The sequence below is a fragment of the Thalassophryne amazonica genome, chromosome 5 (assembly GCF_902500255.1).
Source record: "Thalassophryne amazonica chromosome 5, fThaAma1.1, whole genome shotgun sequence".
In the NCBI taxonomy this organism is placed as follows: domain Eukaryota; kingdom Metazoa; phylum Chordata; class Actinopteri; order Batrachoidiformes; family Batrachoididae; genus Thalassophryne; species Thalassophryne amazonica.
The window spans coordinates 58,250,919-58,274,299 of record NC_047107.1 but is presented as its reverse complement, the minus strand read 5'-3'; the positions used below and the strand labels follow the sequence as shown (position 1 = coordinate 58,274,299).

At 40.1% G+C, this 23,381-nt stretch overlaps 1 protein-coding gene across 6 annotated transcripts in view; it reads right to left on the bottom strand.

Annotated features, from left to right (window-relative positions):
• The window catches only part of clip1a (CAP-GLY domain containing linker protein 1a), a 163,720-nt gene that overhangs the window by 30,343 nt on the left and 109,996 nt on the right, over positions 1 to 23,381 (bottom strand). For all 6 annotated transcript variants that reach the window (XM_034170375.1, XM_034170372.1, XM_034170378.1 and 3 more), the window contains 3 exons: positions 11,232 to 11,352; positions 11,102 to 11,154; positions 8,509 to 8,626 (listed from right to left, as the gene is read on the bottom strand). In XM_034170375.1, coding sequence (XP_034026266.1) covers positions 8,509 to 8,626; positions 11,102 to 11,154; positions 11,232 to 11,352 — 292 coding nt within the window. The remainder of the gene's footprint in view (positions 1 to 8,508; positions 8,627 to 11,101; positions 11,155 to 11,231; positions 11,353 to 23,381) is intronic.

The following is a 23,381-nucleotide window of genomic DNA, read 5'->3' as shown; positions in this document are numbered from 1 at the left end:
ACGCTGTTGTAAGACTTGCAGAATGTGGCTTGGCATTGTCTTGCTGAAATAAGCAGGAACGTCCCTGAAAAAGACGTTGCTTGGATGGCAGCATGTGTTGCTCCAAAACCTGGATGTACCTTTCAGCACTGATGGTGCCATCACAGATTTGTAAGTTGCCCATGCCATGGACAGTAACACACCCCCATACCATCATAGATGCTGGCTTTTGAACTTTGCGCTGGTAACAATCTGGATGGTCTTTTTCCTTTTTTGTCCAGAGGACAAGATGTCCGTGACTTCAAAAAACAATTTGAAATGTGGACTCATCAGACCACAGCACACTTTTCCACTTTGCGTCTGTCCATTTCAAATGAGCTTGGGCCCAGGGAAGGCGGAGGCGTTTCTGTATGTTGTTGATGTATGGCTTTTGCTTTGCATGATAGAGTTTTAACCTGCACTTGCAGATGTAGCGACGAACTGTGTTAACTGACAATGGTTTTCTGAAGTGTTCCTGAGCCCAGGTGGTAAGATCCTTTACACAATGTTGTCAGTTTTTAATGCAGTGCTACCTGAGGGATCAAAGGTCACAGGCATTCAATGTTGGTTTTTGGCCTTGCCGCTTACGTGTAGAAAGTTCTCCAGATTCTCTGAATCTTCTGATTATGGACTGTAGATGATGGAATCCCTAAATTCCTTGCAACTGAATGTTGAGAAACATTGTTCCTAAACTGTTGGACTAGTTTTTCATGCTGTTGTTCACAAAGTGGTGATCCTTGCCCCATCTTTGCTTGTGAATGGCTGAGCCTTTTGGGGATGCTCCTTTTATACCCAATCATGACACCAGGGGTGTAGCACCAAATTATGGGCCCTAGGTACTAGTCATATTGAAGACCCCCCCCACACACACACTGTTATGTCCTTTTTTATGAACGCAAACACCAAATTTGTAATGCGTAGTCAAACCAGGTCTAAATCATGTATACCTTAGATCACACCTGGGAGTCAGAACCCTTTTTAAAGTTGGGGGAGCAATACTGAGTTGGGGGGTCTGGGGGACCAAACTGCACCATTTTCTAGAAAAATGGTGCAATTTGGTGCATTCCCGTCTGTTAAAATGCACAGGAATGCACTAAATTGCACCATTTTCTAGAAAAATGGTGCAATTTGGTGAATTCCCGTCTGTTAAAATGCACAGGAATGCACTAAATTGCACCATTTTCTAGAGAAATGGTGCAATTTGGTCCCCCAGACCCCCCAACTCAATATAGCTAGCTTTCAAGCTCACCTCTCTTTTCAAAGAATTTGGTTAGCAGCTGCTTTCCCTCATTTAGTTTTCTTTTCCCTGTCCTTTTTTCTCTTCTTTTTTGAAATCCGGACTTTGATTTTTTTTTTTTTTTAGGAAAGACATTTTATTTCAGCCTAAACACGAGGGCTGCAACTAATGATTATTTTACTAATCAGTTCATCAGTCGATTATTTTTTCGATTAATCGTTTTGTTTTGTTTTTACTTACATGTGAGTTTTGCCATTATTTCTTTAAGTGAGTTATTATTAAAAGGCCTTTATCACGCAACATCAACGTTTGACCTTGTAACAAAGTTATGATGTTATATTCTCGTCAAAAACATACCTGGAGTAGTGTTTTGTTTTATTTTGCACATACATACATCACTGACACACCACAAAGAGATTTCTATCAGGTTTCACCCGATTATGAGTATTTTTAGATGCCTACAGCAATTATCTCAACCACTGACAACATATTACTGCAAGAGTCCACAAAAGAATTTTAAAGGCCTGACGAAAGTGTAATATGTTATATTTAATAAGATATTTTCATGAAAAAAGACACAAATGTGTAGTTTACTGCATTTTATTTTTTTCTTATGTAAAAACACAGCTTAGACGTGGTTTGACCAAAACAAATTGTCATTAAACTTAAATAAAACAGGGATGAAGTGGATGTTTAAGAGTCACTAGGTGTTCACAGGAAACAGTTATTTCTATATTTATTTATTTATGTTCATTGTTAGTTGGTTTAATCTTTTCTGTTTTGTTTTATCAGATTCTTTTTGTCCGTTTCTCTAAAACTGTATTGTGGCATTATTAGTGATTATTACTATTATTGTTGTTATTTCTATTATTATTGATATATAATAAAATAAATGAATAAAATATTACAATTTGTAATAATTTGACTCTTACGACAACAAACGATGACCCATGAATTATTATAGAGGGTTTTCATGTGACGTATCGGTCACGTCATTTTGTGTCCCGCGGCCATTCTGGATTATGACGCTGTGGCTGCTGTGATACGCTACATGCATTTGGCGAACAATTACAGAAGCTTCAATGTCGGCGTGAAGAAGCCTCACGACACCGTAACATTGAGAGAGATCCACCGCTAACAGAAATCCACTGCTCCCAGAATTTTATTTTATTCGGCAGTAAAATTATATAAGAATACATAAAAATACTGCCGAGGATAACACAAGAACGCTTCCAATACGGATGCTTACTTACACTATGGTCCTCGAGCACCGAGCTGCTGATCCGCAAGCTGCCCTTCGAGCGCCTGGTGAGAGAAATCGCTCAGGACTTCAAGACGACCTCCGCTTTCAGAGCGCCGCTGTGATGCTCTGCAGGAGGCCGGTGAGGCTGCCCTGGTCGGCAGCTTCCTAGTTCACAATATCGCAGTGTGACACTGTCGGCCAGTTCGTTACATCACCACTAAATTCACTATCTGGTATAAGATATGGATCCACTGAACCAACTGCAACACATCTATCACGATAAATAGCTTTATCTCGAGGATTTAAAGCACTGTAATAACCATACATTCTCTCCATTTTTCTATCACGTGCCAGGCTTCTTGTAATCCAGAATGGAGACGGCACCTGTCCTGCAGCAAATCGGTCACGTGATTGAAAACCCTCTATACCAGGGGTCGGCAACCTATGGCATGCGTGCCACTGCTGGCACGCGGCGGCATAATCACTGGCACGCACAACACTGGACCAGCATCAGCAAAAAAAAAAAAAAAAAAAATCTCGGAGTGACAGCACGATCTTCCAACCGCATTCGCTCCACAGCGCTCTGCTCCCAGCTCCCGCCCACTTTCCCAGAGACCCATGTGTAAGCCTAGCGTGCATCAAAATCAAAGTTACCTGATAGCGTTACAAGTAGGGATGGGTATCGAGAACCGGTTCCTTTCGGGTACGTTAAGAAATGATTCGATCCACCGACATTAATAAGCTTTTTGCTTAACGATTCTGTTATCCGTCCTTCAGACTGGACGTTGTTTTGGGGGGAGTTTGTCAGGAAAATGATAATTTCTCTACATTCATTACAGACCCTGCAGCGGGTCTGTGATCAACTTTTCTGCAGCGCGGCTTTGCTTTGAACCTTGAATCAATCGAAGCAGTGGTTCGCAGACTGAAGCAGTGCTTCGAACTATTGCTTTGTTTATTCTTTCTTTCTTTTGCTTAATTTTCTCCCACTAAAACCCTAAAGAGCATACGTCTGTGAGTATTATTTACCTTTTTTATGTTAAACCGACCTGTTATGGTCTTCTGAAACAGTTGATAGATGTATTTTATAACTTAAAAACAGGAGCGATGCTAACGCGTTAGCATGTCTATGGGATTTTCAATGTTAAAAGTTAGCATTAAGCAGTTGCAGCTGTCATCACGTTCGGGTGCATTCGTTTTCAAATTGTAATATTTTTTAAATTTATTTTTGTTCATATATTAATAATATAATGATTATTATATACAATATATACTTATATACAATTTTAGAGAAAGAGACAAAAAGAACCTGAACAGAAACAACAGATAATATAAAAGCAACTAACAATGAACATAAATAAATAAATACATACAGAAATAAATGTTTCCTGTGAACTGCTCAAGATACCTGTGTGAGCAGGTATTTTTGCACATGAAAAGTGTGCTCAGCCCCATTCGCAGCCGTTGACGACGGACCATTCTGAGGCATGTTTAACAATTAAAGTGGACAAACTACGAACCCAGATAAAAAGGGTCAACCAAGAAAAGCAAGGACAAGGGATCACACTGACTGGTAGGGCAAGGATATATTAATTGAGACATAGCCTATGATCATTTTAGTCTCAGCCACACTGATTAGTTAAATACGTTGCCTGTTTGCTTTGAATTTGTTGAACATATTCCTGTAGTTTGTGTCATTTTTACCATTATTGTTGATAGTGGCACACTCATTGACTAGAAAATTTGAAATTGGCACTCAATGTCTCAAAGGTTGCCGACCCCTGCTCTATACAGAAAACAAATGTACTAACAGCTGCATCAGCTTAATGCTAACTTTTCCACTGAAAACGCCATAGACATGCTAACACGTTAACATCGGTCCAGTTTTTAAGTTATAAAATACATCTATCAACTGTTTCAGAAGACCATAACCGGTCAGATTATCATAAAAAGGTATATATTACTCAGACATATGCTCTTTGGGGTTTTAGTGGGGAAAAATTAAGATTAAGCGAAATAAAACACTGAATCACCAAAGCACCAGATCGAAGCACTGCTTCGATCTGCGAATCACTGCTTCGATTAGTTCAAGGTTCAAAACAAAGCCGCGCTGCAGAAACGGTTGATTCATATGGAAGAAACAAAACATTTGCTGTAAAGCAAAGTTATTTAACAACTAATTGATGACAATTAGTTGACAACTATTTTAATAATCGATTAAATCGATTAGTTGTTTCAGCACTACTAAACACCTCTTTCTGTCAGATCCCGTTTGGGATGTGTGTGTGTGTGTATATGTGTCAGAGTGCCACCTGCAGGGCTTAATTTGAGGGGGAGCAAGCCGGAGCGCGCTCCGGAACCTCTGACGTTGGCTCCGCCAGCTATTTATACTGGATCCGTGATCCGCCACCTCTCTTGACTAACAAAATATATATATAAAAAAAAAAACATCACTGCGATTGCTCTCACTGCCAATCACACCGCCGCCCTCCTGTCTGCTGTGCGGAATTGCGCCAAATCTGGCAACAGGTCCAGAGGCTACGCTCGCTGTTTTGATCCGGATGTTGACCGTAGCCGCAGAGCTCCATGGCCACCGAGAGAGGACTTGGATTCTTTGCGGGTCCCGCGTCTGTACCCCCGAAGGCAGTGAGTGAAGGGAGAGCACGCGCATTGTGTTCTGTGTGTGTCTGTTCATAATCTTCTCGCACAGAAGAAAAAAGAGTGTTTACACAAGAGAGAAAAGTGAGAAAATGTTAATGCCTGTTTGAGAAAAGTGTGTAGTGAGGGGTTTTACAGCCTTAAAACATCTATAATAGCGCTACTTCGCCCGGTGTGTCGCTCTGCTTTGGTGGACTTTCGCTGCGAAAATTCTCCCCGGTGCATCATCAAATAGGAGGAGCTTCCATTCCGCTCGGCGTCAAGTCATCATGACGGACCTTGATCACACGGAGCGAGCTGTTGTGAAAAGCTCCCAATACAGAGAGTTTCATTATTTGCTGCAGGAGCTGCGTCTGGATGACGGCTGCTTTCAGCGGTCCTTCCGCCTCTGCGGGACCCAGTTTGAGGACCTCCTGTCCCATTCACGCCCACACATGTAAACAATAAAAAAAAAAAAAAAAAACTCCGCTGCTTGCTGCAGCTCGCTCCTCCCGCAAAAACCTGTCATAATTGTGTTTAGAAACCAGTCACCATTTGTTTTATTATACATCTTTGTAGTTAATTAATAAAATATTCTCCATACAGATGATTCGCTCGCGCGCGCACGAAAGAAAAAAAGAAAGAACGAAACTCCGCTGCTTGCTGCTCCTCGCTCTTTCCCCCCCAAAAAACTCTGTCATAATTGTCTTTAGAAACCAGTCACCATTTGCTTTATTATTCATCTGTGTAGTTAATAAGTAAAATAATCTCCATGGATGAGTCCCTCACGCACGCAGGTAAAAAAAAGAAAAGAAAAAGAAACTCCGCTCCCCCTGCTGTGGTGCTGCTGCTCGCTCCAAAAACTGTCATGATTGTGAAATAAAGGACAAAAGAGACATAAGTCCTGCTCACAGGCTGCTACCAGATACAAGACATGTTCACATCCTCAGTCAAACTCCAGACATGTCCATGTCACTACATATTCAGTCCCTGATTGGTCATCGCGGCGCGACAAGACGAAAAAGTTCAGATTTTTCAACTTGGGGAGGAGGGCAATGCGACTTGACGCAATATCGCAACACAAACGCTTCACTCGCGTCGCTTCACTCGCGTCACGCTGTGCGGTTTGGCGCCAAAACGCGTCCTTACATAGGGATTACATGGCAACATGTGGCTGCAGTTGCTTGCCTCTGGGTCACCACAGCAGATCCAAGGTGGTTCTGCATTTTAATTTGGTACGTTTCATGCCGGATGCCCTTTCTGATGCAATTCTACATTACATGGAGACATGTGGTAGGGGTGGGGTTTGAACCAGGAACTTTCTGTATTGAAACCAAGCACACTAACCACTTGGCCACCACCTCTGCTCAATGAACTAAAATCATAAATCATCCAAATTCTTAACTTAATAATTAGAACGGTTTCGGTGTTATTGTCCAGATATCACTAAAGGAAACACTTCCTTTCTCTTTTCAGGTTTTAAAAATTTTCTTTTGAAAGAAATTGTGGAAATACCACAGCTAATCAAAATCTCTGAATGCACCCTGCAGCTGGTACTCTTGTAAATAAGTGTGTATTTTGTATGCATTTATCAATCTTACTTCAGAGAACTGAAAATGGCCCAGTCTTCTGCAAGGAAGTCATGCGCACTTAGTGGCTCTGAAAGTTCCAGCCACATGGATTCAGACAGTAACCCCTGACGGAAACTCAACAGCAGCTGGAGCTCACGAATGAAGAACTGTTCTCATTGAGAAGAAAATTAGAAAATTCTCATGTGGAACAATTCAGACAGCTAGATGAACCTGACCAAAAATACAAAAGAAAAACACAAAATCCTCTCCACAGAGATGCACACGGGACTGTTTCCACCTCCATTCATGGAATCAGACTCATTATCAAGAAAACTATGACAGGTATCAGGAGGCTTCTGAAAACCCATCTTGTGATCCTACTCCACACATTCAGCCTCTTCCGATTCTCACTGATCGAGAACTTAAGATGGTGCAACACTTGAGCCAACTCTTGATGCCTCCCTGGACACTGGCGCTTACTTGAACAATATCCGGTATTCTCTCAGAAGATTTCCTCAAGCTACCAGCGATGACTTCATTTATCTTGTCAGACTAACTTCTAGTCGTGAGGTTAGCAGATTCATTGATCGCCACCCCGAACCGGTAAGGCAGGACTTTCAGAAGCCCTGTATAGCACTGGAGAAGGAATACTCTGATCATACAACTCAGACCAGCTTAGCAGCAGCCCTAACAGTAAAACAGGGGAGAAAAGAATACCCCCACCGTATTACAACCACCTGCTACGTGCATATTTTGGCACACGGAACGAACCAGGCATGGATGAAGAGCTCAACTTCAAAACCTTGTTCGCTGAGAATCTTCATCCAGCTACCAGATACTGTCTTGGACTTCTTGGTGACTACAAAGAAGCGAATATTCAGTATTTGCGTGAACTTGCTTTGAAAGGTTTCGCAAAGCAACAGAAAAGAGGCTAAACCTACTGAACATCATTCAGTTTTGAGTGTTAAAACTCAATTGTCAGCCCTTGAGCTCGAAGGGCATCCCCTGTGGTTCACCTAAGCTCAACACAGGCTCTAAAACAAGCTCTCTCACTCAAACAGAAATCAATTAGAATCCCTCAAAAGGTTTACAAGGGGAGTCAAAATTCTCCCCACTGCATATAGGGGGAAAAAAAATGACCCAGAATACATTGTTTCGTTAATATCTGGCTTATTTTTCCAGTCAGCTGACTGACTTTTTTTTTCAGCTGAATGACTTTTTAATGTGACTGAGAAAGCTGTGCAAGTTTATCTGATTTTGGAAGAGTGTGACCATGAAGGCTTGGAGAGGACGTGATGTCAGGTTGGTGATCTCAACAGAACAGCTGTGGTGTGGACATGGGACTTTGAAAGAGTTAGCACTGCTAGCAGTTAGCAATGTCTATGCTTACAAGCTTATTGACTGTGGCTGGACAAAGGAAAGAATCAAGACACAAAGCTGAAAGTCATGTGGGAGCCCTGTGAAGCAGACACAGTATCGGGCAGCAGGACGATATTCTCTGCAACTACTGCGTGCCACTTAATCAGTGGGATGAGGTTGTGTAGCAAGGTATGCATTTATTATTTGTTACTTAGGTCCGATTTATACTCCCCCCCCCCCCCCACAGCTGCCCAGACGCGACTATATGCAGGAGGGAGAATTGATTTAAACACAGAATTTCATGGAAACATGACAGTGAAGTGCCTGCTCATAGAAACACATAGTGCTTTTGAGAGGAACTAAAACCAAAGCCTTTTTGCTATGAGGCAACAGTGCCAACCGCTACCTCTGTGCTGCTCCAGAGAGTGTTTGCACATTTGACTCACCTCGTTCCTCATCTTTTCCATCTGCTTGTCCTTTTCAGACATTAAGGCACTGCTTTTTTGGACAGACTCTTTCAAAGTGGACTTCTCCTTGTCCAGTTGATCTTTCAAGTTGCATTCTCTAACAAATACAGAATAGCTCTCATGAGGACTGTACACAATCACATTTATATAGGCGACAGGGGGGCTGCACATCACAATGCACTGAGACAAAAGGTTTGAAACCAAACTGCAATTGCAAAAGTTAAATCAATTATGAACATTTAAGAGGGCTGTTCATTAAAGATTTCCTCCTGTCCAACTTCCAGTTATTGTAGGAGGCTGAAATTGTACAGGTATAATAATATATAGGTTACATTGTAATTTGCAGCCCTGAACTTCCATCAGTTTCTCTTTTACAAGTTCGATGATGGCGTAAGGTGCGATAATGGAGCCAGTTGAATGTAGAGCGGTCATTGAGTTCCTGACCTGACAGGAACCGTTTTGACCGTTGGGGTTTTACATAATTATTGTATGGCCTTGCCTTACAATATAAAGCGCCTTGGGGCAACTGTTTGTTGTGATTTGGCGCTATATAAAAAAAATTGATTGATTGATTGATTGACAGGAGATGGTCAAGCAGATGAAAGAGATTTATGGGGAGGATGCCCCATCATATGATGTAGTCAAGCACTGGCATAGTAAGTTCAAGTGTGTCCTTTCTGTTTTGATGGCCTTCTGCAATTTCTGCATCAGTAAAGCGTAGTATGTCCCGAGTCGCCAACCGAACGGTCCCCCCTAAAAATTGGTCCGCCCTGCCTTCACTGTGCATGCGCCATTAGCCGCAGTTCACCAATTATCACCTCATTTCTGCTTCAAACTGCACTCCAGTCATCATCTATCTCAGCGACAGATATCTGAAGCTTTTGTACAACAATCATTTCCACATAAATTCAGCATTATTTCATCATAAAAGACAGAGTAAGCAATCAGAGCACCACAGCTACACAAGCTGCTAGCTGATGCTTACATTGCACGTCGATCATTTCAAAGCGTCACCGAGTATTGCCTTGTTTCTGCTTAAAACGACCTAGTTTCTGCATAATTCTGACTTTAGAATGATTTAACAGGTTCTACCTTGTCCTCTGATGGTTAATAATCCTATTAATCCATTTGATCGCTTTGGGTGAAGAGAAATGCCGCATGCACAGTGGAGGCAGGGCGGACCATTTGGTCTCCGAAACCGGTAATTATGGTACCCTTTGCCAGGAAATCCATCATCACCGGAAACAAATGCACTTGAACTAATGCCTTTTTCTGTCAGTCCAAGGCACTGACGTTACCTATGACAGATGCTGTCCCTGCACCCTCGAGTGGCCTCAGGATGCCCTGCCTGTTGCATCAATGACTTGAAAGCTGTATCTCTTCGGGACCTACCAGTACTGGACATAGACACCTATAGATTAAAGAAGCAAGATAGACTGATTTTCAGTTAAGGACTCTGCTTTTGTTGCTCTTCTGTTTTTTTTTTTTTTTCGGTTTCTGTTTCTTCTGTTTAAGAAATTCTTGTAAAATATGTAAAAATCTTGTAACTGTTGGAATGGTCTAAGCAGTGGATCACCCATCTGAGACTGGTCTGCTTTGAGGTTTCTTCCTCATTATCACCAGACATTTTTCCTGACCACTGTCGCCTGTGTGATTTGGTGCTATACTAATAAAATTAAGCGAATCACTACTCCATGCTGGTCCCAAAAGACCATGGGCATGAGCTTACCCACTGAGGGTTGGACACGTGCCTTATTCGGAGGTGGTGAGTCATAATGCCTCCAATGCTTCAACTAGGCTTTAGTTTCTGGATCATAGCTTCATCCTGCATGATTAGTCTGATGAAGTCCTTCTGGTATTGTTACCACATGGCCAAAAGAGCCTGGAAGCATGTGATTTCTCCCTGCTTCTGCAAAGGTGTGAGCAACCAGGGAATCCATTGTGCAGACAACTTCCACATATGCAAATGATCATGGATGAGTTTTTTTTTTTCCCCTCACAGACCCCACATTGATGTTGACATCTTGGGCCAGTTGGTGAATGGTTATGCAGCAACCCTCCAAAATCGTGACCTCTACTTACTGGATGGTGTCATCATCAATGGCAGACTGTGGTTGTCTGTGAATGAGAGCTGTTTCCACTGATGTCCAACCACATGTGAACTGACTATGCCAGTGCTTGATGACATCATCCTCCCCATAAATTTCTTTCATCTCACTGAATGTCTCCCGTGGTGTGCAGCCTCTCAAATACAGGAACTGTATTCAACTGGCTCCATTATTTCACCTTACTCTACTTTAGTAACTATAAAAGAGAAACTGTCAGGGGTTCAGGGCTGCAAATTACCACGTGACATATTGAGATATATATTATTATACATGTGTAGTTTCAGCCTCCTACAATAACCAGAAGTTGGTCAGGAGAATTCTTTAATGAACAAGCCTTGTAATAATGGAATTACACAGCTTTAAATGACAGCAAACAAAATGATCAAAATCTCCAGTCAATATAAGAGATTAAAAGCAGGAACTGGTCCAGTTCTGAGAAAGTGACACAGAGACTTTCCCCTTACCTTTGTTTTAACTCTTCCACTCGTCGTTTGAGTTGCTTGTTCTCATCCATTACCTAAGTGGAAAAACAGCTCAGATAAACATCTTCTAATGCTTGTAAGCTCAAATGAGAATGAAGTCACTGCACTGCACCTTCACCAGATTGCTTCCATCTTTGTGAGAGCTCTCAAGCTCTTGAGTCAGCTTCTCCTTCTCATCCTGTAGCATTTGTAGAGACCGTGACTTCATTGCAACAGTTTCTTTAAGCTCCTCACTGGACACATACAATCATTAACATCAGGTCATAGCTGTGTCACTCTCGGACAAATGAATCCACTGGAACCTTGCTGAGGTCATGTCATCATTCCGACAAACTTTTTTTTCTCCATGGAGTAAAAAAAAAAAAAAAAAAAAAAAAAAAAAAAAAATAGTACCACAGGCGTAGCTCACTTGGATTATACAAGACATCGCAGTTTCAGCTAAAAAAAAAGTGGGGCATGGCCAAACTCCAAAGGTCATATCAAGGCTAAAATTAAAAAAAAAAAAATCTTCAAAACCTGTCTGATACGTTTTGGAGCTACCTACCCTTGTGCCAAATTTCAGCTCAATATCTTTAAGCACTGCTGAACAACGGCTCTAAGTGGTATTTTCGATATGGCTGCCATGGCAAACACGATCTGACATTGGATTAGAATGCCTCAAACAAACTTTGGTGTCCTTATAGGATGGAACATTTATACCAAGTTTCAGCTTTACTGACTCTGCAGTTTCAGAGAAGATGTTTACACACATTGTCGCTGATGCCAACAGACAGGCAACCCACGACATAAGCCCACCAGACCTTTGGTCCAGGTGACCTAAATATTTGCTAAAACCATGAGATTTTGTTTTTGAGCTTGTTAATTGCTATCCATGTAGCAAATTTCAGTTCAATTGCCTAAATAGCTGACAAATGACTATATATGTGATTCTCAAAATGGTCACCATGGCAGCTAAATTTGAAATTGGATCAGAACGTTTCAAAAAAAACTTTGGTGTCCTCATGGGTAAGAACATGAGCATCAGGTTTCAGGTTCATTGGTTCAGTGGTTTCTGAGAAGATATTTAAAATGACAACTGTAAAAGTGAGCGTGATTACAGTCAATGGGTCAAATCAAGGTCAAAAAAATGTCATCACAGGTAAGATGGGGAAGCGACAAGATAAAGTTCATGAAAATACGTTATTTTTTTCTTTTTACAATATGTTGGGGTCATGCAGTTATTTTATTTTAGGTGGGCCTTTAATAAAAAATAATTTAACTTCGGGTGGTTTTTGTGAGGGGGTGGGCTGATGCATGGATACAGTATATGACAAACGCAGCAGACAGGTAAGTGATATTATTTTACAAATACACCAATTTGGAATGTTCCCGATCTCTACCATGTAGTTGCAAGCAAGTGGCACTTGATGCAACTGTATGATGCATAATTTATTTATTTAAATTTATTACCGTATTTTTCGGACTATAAGTCGCACTTTTTTACATGTTTTGGCCGGGGGTGCGACCTATACTCCAGAGCGACTTATAAATGAAAAATATACCGATAGATTCTCAATTAATTTCCGTAATAAAAAGCTAAAAGCTAGATGGCCACAGCTAGAGGAACGAGTCCACACATGGGTGCTCGAACAACGTGCGGCCGGGAGAGGGTTGTCAACAGTGCAGTTACGTCTCCACGCCAGGGTCATTGCTCAAGAGATGAATATTAATGACTTTGTGGGAGGACCTTCTTGGTGTTACCGTTTTATGCAATGCAACCTATCAGAGCAAGGACAACGGTTTGCCAAAAACTGCCAGCAGACTTCCAAGCCAAGGGTGACAGTTTCCGCAAGTTCATTGAAAAACATGTAACTGAGCACAACGTGACACCGGATCACATTATAACCATGGATGAGGTCCCCCTCACTTTTGACATTCCCATGGGCCGAAGTGTTGCAGAGAAAGGGCAAAAGAGTGTGAATATAGTCACAACAGGTCACGAGAAATCACACTTCACAGTGGTGCTGGCATGTTGTGGAGATGGATCAAAATTACCACCAATAGTCATTTTAAAAGAAAAACCATGCCAAAAATCCAATCCCTTACAGTTGCCGTGAATGAGAAAGCTTGGATGGATGAAGAAATGATGAACCTATGGCTTACAAAGTGCTACACTAAGCATCCACATGGTTTCTTTTAGAGCACGCAAAGCCCTGCTTGTGATGGACAGCATGCGAGCGCACATAACGCCTCAGATCAAAGCTAAATTAAAAGTTTTCAACTCAATACCTGCCATCATACCTGGAGGCTTAACCAAAATACTTCAGCCACTTGACATCTCCGTAAACCGGAGCTTTGAGGCAGTCTTACGTAACCTGTGGGAGCAGTGGATGACGGATGGGGAGCACAGTTTCACGGCAACCGGGAGAATGCGCCCCACAACTTTCAGGAAGTCATCGGATGGATCGACAAAGCATGGGCTTCAGTGACGACCAAAACCATCATGTCCGGATTCAGAAAGGCTGGACTAAGTGGAACTGAGGAATATGAGGAAAGTGACACAGAAGAGGACGTGCTTTGTCTTCCTCCGGAGTTGGCGCAGTTGTTTCAAAGTGACACCGAGGATGAAGAATTCAATGGTTTGGAGTGAAATTGAGGGTTAAGTGAACTTGTTTGCATGTTATTTATGTTACGGAATTGTGATGTTCCTGTTGCGCTCTTGGCATATTGCACGTTTTCACGTTTCACATTTTCAGCACCCTGAGTGACATGGTTGTTGTGAGGACATCTGTTGCAGAACCACATTCATGTATTCTGTCGAATAAATCTTCTCAACTCAAGGTGGCGCTGTTTCTTCCCTTTGTCATCACCATATTATCATCTGAACTTTTCATGTTAACATACCTTTATGTCCATGCGACTTATAGTCCAGTGCGACTTATTTATGGTTTATTTTTCTTTATAATGGATATAGTGACTGGTGCAACTTATAGTCCGGAAAATACGGTAAACATAGTTTTATAATCTTTCATATATTACAGTACTTTTGTGACATGAAGACTTTGGTAAACCTGTTTTTAATACCAAAACAGTTTGTCCACGTAAATAAAAATATATTTATATAAAAATGTATATTCAGTCGAGACTTGAAGAATTTCCAAAAACATTTAATATTTTCAGTTTTACAGCCAAGTTTATTTCTGCTCACATGCAGAGAATTCCTGCTCGATTCCTTGAAGCTTATGGCACTATGGGGGAGGGAACCATATCAACACTGGCTCTGCTGTGATTGGCCGTCTCTGGAGAGCGAGGTTTGATTGACAGCCCTCCTCTCTGATGCGAAAGTCAGTTGGAGACAACGGCATTAAGCGATTATCACCTCGTTTCTGCTTAAAACTTCACTCGAGTCATCATCTATCTTAGCGACAGATCTCTGAAGCTTCTGTACAACAATCATTTCCACATAAATTCAGCATTATTTCGTAACAAATTGCAGAAAGTCTTAAAGGAGACCTGCATTGAAATAAATGTGGTCAGATTTCAGAAAAGAAATAGCTGATATGTATTTATAAGACCCTTGTGAATGCAGTAAAGTAAATCTGTAAGCCCAAATTTGTAATTCAGCGGAGAAATATTCGTTTAAAAATAACAAATTTGCAGCTAACATTTAGCCCTCTGTGAAAACAGTTTGTACATCCGGATCATTTCCATGACGTCGGTGACAAGACGACGCGTTCCCGCCTTCAGTCCGATCCCGCATTAAAATTGATTTTATCTCTTAGTAATGTTACTGTTATACACATCCTGGTTTCAACATCCAAAAGTAAGCTGCAATGAATGAGAGATACAGCTCTGCTTGCTCAGATCCGGGGATCAGATCAGCAGCGGTATCGACAGCGGGCGACATTATTCCCAGACGCCTCGCTCTCACTGCCCCCGATAGGCTTACCGAGTGCATGCACTCGTTAAATGCCACGGCGGCACTCACACCCCCGTGTCTGCTGTGCCGCCAGCACCACCTCTCTGTCTACTGAATGGAGTTGCAGCCAACTTGGCACAAGTCCAGAGACTACGCTCGCCGTTTTAATGCAGTGCGCGCGGTGACACCTGTTGCTCGCAAGGACAGACTTCTTGCTGCAAAATCCGCAGCGCTGCACGTCTCGGTAATCGGAGCCGCAGAGCTCCGTGGCCGCTGAGAGAGGTTTATATATTTTTAATGACTTGAATTCTTTGCGGGTCTCGCCTCCATAGCCCGCGACGGTACACCGGAGCTGAAAGACAGTAGATTTTCAATGCGACACCACTCAAATGGGCGTATGAAAAGTCCACAAAAATAATTTTCAAGCACAAATAAAAGAAATGTGTACTCACCAAGCGTACCACAAGACAATATGAAGTTTTAAAAAGTAGATCCTTCCGTATAAGACAAGAAAAAGGTGCAGATGCAAACTGACGTAAATCCACAAATTACAGTTGGTGCGCACAATGCATGCTGGGAGAGGGTCTTGTCCCTGACGTCTCTGCAGCGTCCATGATGAGAGGGACAATTTGCAGAGGGCTAAATGTTAGCTGTAAATTTGTCATTTTCAAATGAAGATTTCTCAGTTGAATGACAGATCTGGGCTTGCAGATTTACTTTACTACATTCAGAAGGATCTTGTGTGTAAATATGTCATTTTTTGGTCCAAAGATCTGACTGCATTTATTTCAATGCAGGTCTACTTTAAGAATCACCTCCTGACACTTGTCTGCAGATTGACTCTGTACACCCAAACTGATCAAAGGGAATAATGTGATTATTAACCATCAGATGACAAATTAAAACCTCTTAAATCACATGCAAACCATGATGTCACCACCTCCCTGAAGGAGACAATGGCATCTCCTTTTATTAAAAATAATATTTATTTATTTATGAATCAAATACAAACTAAACAGGTCCTGTACAAAATCCAGAAATGCTGCATACATGAACATAAGGGGCTTACTGAATATTATTTACAAATAATAATAATAAGAAGAAAATATAGGGCATGGCCTATCTCTAAGGGCGCTCCCTTATGGATATAGGGCAACCAAACATTTACAAATCAAATTTGTCAATATAAAAAAAAAAACAAAAACAAACTACTTTTAAAACATTATTGGTTCAATCCATAATAGAGATTTATTATTAAGTTTAAACTCATTTCTCCAGTGAGTAATGTTTGGTTTTGTCTTGGAAAAAACAACATTTGAGTATGTAATGTTTGTTTAGTAAAATTACTAGAGCCCGACCGATATGGATTTTTTGAGGCCGATGCCGATAACGATATTTGGATGAAAAAATGCCAGTAATTGATAAATTGGCTGATTTGCTGATAGCCGATAAATCAGCCGATATTATTATTATTATTTTTTGAAATGAATAAAATGTTCTTTTTTGGACCCTTAAGAAAAAAGGTATGAGCTAAAAGCTGAAGCTTTGTCCTCATAATGATTAACTTTATAACAGAGAAGAATTTTCAAGTTCAAAAAATGCAATCAAGATTTAAACCTTTGTGAAATTAGCAAATACATATCCTTAAAGAGTTGTGAAATACATTTGATCTTGTCCCTCTTCTTGCTGTAACTTAGATATACAACCCCTGGCAATAATTATGGAATCACCGGCCTCGGAGGATGTTCATTCAATTGTTTAATTTTGTAGAAAAAAAAAGCAGATCACAGACATGACACAAAACTAAAGTCATTTCAAATGGCAACTTTCTGGCTTTAAGAAACACAATAAGAAATCAAGAAAAAAAATTGTGGCAGTCTGTAACAGTTACTTTTTTAGACCAAGCAGAGGGAAAAAAATATGGACTCACTCAGTTCTGAGGAATAAATTATGGAATCACCTTGTAAATTTTCATCCCCAAAACTAACACCTGCATCAAATCAGATCTGCTCGTTAGTCTGCATCTAAAAAGGCATGATCACACCTTGGAGAGCTGTTGCACCAAGTGGACTGACATGAATCACGGCTCCAACACGAGAGATGTCAATTGAAAGAAAACAGAGGATTATCAAACTCTTAAAAGAGGGTAAATCATCACGCAATGTTGCAAAAGATGTTGGTTGTTCACAGTCAGCTGTGTCTAAACTCTGGACCAAATACAAACAACATGGGAAGGTTGTTAAAGGCAAACATACTGGTAGACCAAGGAAGACATCAAAGCGTCAAGACAGAAAACTTAAAGCAATATGTCTCAAAAATCGAAAATGCACAACAAAACAAACGAGGAACAAATGGGAGGAAACTGGAGTCAATGTCTGTGACCGAACTGTAAGAAACTGCCTAAAGGAAATGGGATTTACATACAGAAAAGCTAAACGAAAGCCATCATTAACACCTAAACAGAAAAAACAAGGTTAAAATGGGCTAAGGAAAAGCAATCGTGGACTGTGGATGACTGGATGAAAGTCATATTCAGTGATGAATCTCGAATCTGCATTGGGCAAGGTGATGATGCTGGAACTTTTGTTTGGTGCTGTTCCAATGAGATTTATAAAGATGACTGCCTGAAGAGAACATGTAAATTTCCACAGTCATTGATGATATGAGGCTGCATGTCAGGTAAAGGCACTGGGGAGATGGCTGTCATTACATCATCAATAAATGCACAAGTTTAAGTTGATATTTTGGACACTTTTCTTATCCCATCAATTGAAAAGATGTTTGGGGATGATGAAATCATTTTTCAAGATGATAATGCATCTTGCTATAGAGCAAAAACTGTGAAAACATTCCTTGCAAAAAGACACATAGGGTCAATGTCATGGCCTGCAAATAGTCCGGATCTTAATCCAATTGAAAATCTTTGGTGGAAGTTGAAGAAAATGGTCCATGACAAGGCTCCAACCTGCAAAGCTGATCTGGCAACAGCAATCAGAGAAAGTTGGAGCCAGATTGATGAAGAGTACTGTTTGTCACTCATTAAGTCCATGCCTCAGAGACTGCAAGCTGTTATAAAAGCCAGAGGTGGTGCAACAAAATACTAGTGATGTGTTGGAGCGTTCTTTTGTTTTTCATGATTCCATAATTTTTTCCTCAGAATTGAGTGATTCCATATTTTTTCCCTCTGCTTGGTCTAAAAAATTAACCGTTACTGACTGCCACAATTTTTTTTCCTGATTTCTTATAGTGTTTCTTAAAGCCAGAAAGTTGCCATTTGAAATGACTTTAGTTTTGTGTCATGTCTGTGATCTGCTTTTTTTTCTCTACAAAATTAAACAACTGAATGAACATCCTCCGAGGCCGGTGATTACATAATTTTTGCCAGGGGTTGTAGGTTCAGGATAAGAATATAGATCATGGGTTAAAGCAATAAATTTTCATCTGACTGAAATTTTTTCCTGGCAAAAATCAATGCCAGCAATTCCCTAAAATGTGGCGTAGTGGGGGCACACACTGTTTTTTCCTTAATAAATACAATAAACACATTATACAGCATACAAATCAATTCTAAATAGCCTCTAAGGAGAGACAGACAAAGCATAAAAAGAATGCAAAACCTGAACATAAAGGTACATAAAAGGGTGGTGGGGTGTAGTCTTGATTCTGGGGGGTCTGGGGGTGCTCCCCCAGAACATTTTTTTAAAGACCAAGACAAATTTTGTATATTCTGGTGAATTTTAATGAGTATGAAGCCCATTGAAACAAAGAAAAGTCACTTCAATCTGTGAAGTAAAAACACACTATTGATTATGGGGGGTCTGGGGGTCCTCCCCCAGAAATTTTTTAAAAGAGCAAGTCAAATTTTGTATATTCTGGTGAATTTTAATGGGTATGAAGTCTTCTGAAACAAAGAAAACGCACTTCAAACTGTCAAGTCAAAAAAAATTCTTTGTCTTCTGTAGTATTTTGATTTGTTCTAATCTGGTGAATGCACCAAATGGGTGCTGTGTACAGTCAATAAAATACAAAATTAGGGCCTAAAGCAACTGACGTTGTTCTGCTGTGCACAAAGTAACACTGTCACCAGTTTTGAAAACGCATGCGCACTGAGAAACTCAAAACTGTCTTATTCACATTTAATCTGTAAAATGCTCTCATTCCTAAAACAAACTGGGGCTGCAACTAACGATTATTTTAGTAATCGATTAATCTTTTTTTTTTTTGTTGTTTTTTTTTTTTTTAAATACTTACATGTGAGTTTTGCCATTATTTCTTGAAGTGAGTTATTAAAAGGCCTTTATCACGCAACATCAACGTTTGACCTTGTAATAAAGTTATGATGTTATATTCTCGTCAAAAACATACGTACCTGGAGTAATGTTTTGTTTTATTTAGAGCGATTTCCATCAGATTTCATCCGATTATGAGCATTTTTAGATGCCTACAGAAACTATCTCAACCACTGACAACATATTACAGCAAGAGTCCACAAAGGTATTTTAAAGGCCTGACTAAAGTGTAATATGTGATCTTTAATAAGATATTTTCATGAAAAAGACACAAATGTGCAGTTTACTTCATTTTATTTTTTTGTGTAAAAACACAGCTTAGATGCGGTTTGACCGAAACAAATTGTCATTAAACTTAACCAGTTGTATATATTTCTCGTTTTACATTACTTAGTCCACATTTCATTTTATTTTATCTTATGTTTATATTAGTTGTGCATATACTCTGAATAATTTACTGTTAAATTTCACGATCTTTCATTTGGCTAAAAATTACTCGCACCACGGAAAGCACCTTTTTGGAACTGCACTCAAATCTTGTAATGGAAATTACAATGGGCCTCGTATCAACGTTGCGCACTTGTGGCGTAAATTTATGGTGTAAATCTGAAGTACACCAAAGTTGCCATGACATGTATCAAGCAGTGCGCACCTGCCCATTTCCGGCGTATGCCTGACGTGACCTTGATAAATGCGGCGGGTGAAAACAATCATAATTATAATAAACACGCCCAAAAATATTCAGACTCCGCTTCAGACACACCCTCATTTTACAACATAGAAGCCAGGAAGACGGCAAAGAAAAAGAACTCCATCAATCACGACGCGTGCCAATAGAGCGTCAAAAGCGGCCGTCGTATCAACTGTTTTGTAGTATAATCAAAAAAGTGTTACAGTGGTCCCTCGTTTATCGCGGGAGTTACATTCTAAAAATAACCCGTAATACGCGAAACCGCGACGTAGTCAGCGTTTTTTTTTTTTTACAATTATTATAGACGTTTTAAAGCTGTAAAAACCCTGTAAAACCACTTTATACACTTTTCTCAATCAGGCATTAACATTTTCTCACTTTTCTCTCATGTGTAAACACTCTCAAAGTTCAAACCTTAGTAGAAAAATAAGACCAACCTGTTTTCAGGCCCAAACATTTGTTTGAGAAATAAAAATAGAACGTTTTCCTATAAATAATGATGGCTTTTAGAACTAACGAATTTAATTTTAACGAACAACGTACGAGGTTGGACACATAAGAAATTAATAGTGACTGACCAGTATTTCACAGATCGCGCCTGCGCCTTTTTCCACTCACACCTGGTTGCAGGTGTCTGTTTCCGAGTGACAAACACAGTTATGAGTAGTTGTTGCTCTTTTTTCTTCTGGGCGAGAAGATTCTTATAAACAGACACACAGAACACTGTAAAAGAAAAAAAAAAAAAAAGCATGCAAAATTGGACTAAAAACTCAGTGAAATGGCGAGGCCGCGAAAGGTGAACCGCGTTATAGCGAGGGACCACTGTATTCTCTTTTCACGTCAATGATTCTTGACGTGGATATTTGCTCCCTCAATTAATAAGACACGCCTAATTTTTCAGATTTCTTTTTTCTTAAGATGTGTTTCTTTATTTGTTTTATTGTGACAAACGAATGGAGACGACACAACCTGATTGCAGCACGGGCGAAGGGAATGACAAAACTACAGTTGTAATTATCAATTTCATTGTCTAAAACGATCACACCACATAAAGTTAAGCTCAGCGCTGCTCTGGCTCCAGGCTCGAAGTCTGGAGAAAAAGGCGCGCAGCGCTTTCTTTGCAGTCAGCGCTGTGGCCACGGATCGTGCTCGATAGACCAGCAATCCCGTAAAAGCGGGATTTGTATTGATTATTATGTAGTATAATCAGGAAAGTGTTATTTATGCAACATATGCATTGATTTGTATAATGGCACTGTTTATCATGTTGATCAGTTTCATTTTTATGTGGATTCCAGCGCTAGTTCATTTTGGTGTATAATTTACGCCACCTCTCGACCTGGTGTATATTTTCAGCGCAGCGTACGTCAACGACCACATTGATAAATGCCAAGTAGCGCAGCCGTTTTGGCGTACACCCCATATACGCTCAAATATCGCCATACGCATGTTGATACATGAGGCCCACTGACAATAAAGGCAATTCTGATTCTTCTGATTATTATTATTAATATATAAATAAAAATAAATAATTCGTAATACATTTGATCCTTTTACGACAACAAACACTAAGCCATTATTTATTATACAGAAAACATGCACACACACTGTGTTGAGATGCGAACTGCTTAATGCTAACTTTATCACTGAAAACGCCATAGACATGCTAACGCGTTAGCATTGGTCCCGTTTTTAAGTTATAAAATACATCTATCAACTGTTTTAGAAGACCATAACAGGTCGGTTTAATATAAAAAAGGTAAATATTACCCACAGACATATGCTCTTTAGGGTTTTAGCAGGGGAAAATTTAAGATAAAGCGACAAACCATCGAAACAGAGTCAGATCATTGCTTCATTGGTTCAAAGCAAAGCCACGCCTCGCTCTACTTGGGGAGTGTCTGCCAATGTTCCCACAAAGAGAGAGGAGAAGGACCGTGGCTCATAGCAAGCAGTAAACAGAGCGGAGAGGAGGGAAAATTCACCCAGTCCCTTCCTCCGCAGTCCATGCTGACACTGCTGCTGTTTTGATTAGCCCAGAATGGGATGTTGCTTTGACAGTGAGACTATCATATTTCGACCCCAAAACACGCATGACACCACGTGTGCACGCGTATGTGTGGTTAAATTTTCCAAATGACGGAAATCCGTCGTGGTGACGGAGAACTTTAACCCATGATATAGATCCTTATAAACTTACTTGTATGCTACGGGGACTGGTGATAAACACATTTAAGCAGGGGTGTAAGCAGCTCTCAGTTGAATGGAGTCAGAGCTCCATGTACTGGACAAATGGTGCAAGGACATTTTACATTGCCAACGCAAACATTATTTCAGTAACTGTTCTGTTTATGAGAAATTATCGGTGTTCTATCAGCAAAATTTCGGCCGATAGTGAGTACTTTGAAAAGGGCTTATATCGGCCGATATATCGGGCGGGCTGTAAAAATTACATTATTTAAATTACATTACAGTTACTTAATGCAGGAGTGGTAGCCAAGTGGTAAATGTGCTTGTTTTCAGTGCAGAAGGTTCCAGGTTCAAATCCCACCCCTGCCACATTTCTCCATGTAATGTGGAGTTGCATCAAAGGACATCCGGCATAAAACCTGTGCCAATTGAACATGCAGATCCACCTTGGATTTGCCGTGGCGACCCCGAGTGCCAACGAGGGAGCAGCCGAAGGGACTTACTGACAGTTACTTAATAACTGTCTTAAAATTTCACCAAAAAGACATTATATTCTTAAAGATTTTGGAAAGGAGAAAATACAAAAGATTAGATGCAGTTATTTAACATTTCCAGTCCCACCCAAGATGAAAGAACACCAACTGAAAATTACTAACAAGATTTATCCAACTAAGGAGTTTTTAAAACAGATTCCAAATGGATGTCAGTAAGTGACTGGAAATGAAGACCTGCTGGACCATCTTTTCTTTTTGTGTGAAAAAGTGCAAAGCTTTTGGTTTGACCTTCAGCAATGGATTGTCTCTGAAGAAATTTCGATCGGCGATCTAAACATAACAGACATCAATTCTGGAATATTAACTGTAATGACTTTGGTATTTATAATATAATTTTACTAAACAAACATTACATACACAAATGTCTTTTTTCCCCAAGACAAAACCAAACATTACTCATTGGAAAAATTAGTTTAAACTCAATTATAAGTCGCTATCATTGATTGAATCCAATAATGTTTTAAAAGTAGTTTCTTTTATAGACAAATTTGATTTGTAAATGTGTGTTTACCCTATATTTTCTTTTATTATTTGTAAATAATATTCAATAAGTCCCTTACGTTCTTGTATTCATATTTTCATGTTTGCAGCTATTTCAGGATTTTGTACAGGACCTGTTTTGTTTGGATTTGATTAATAT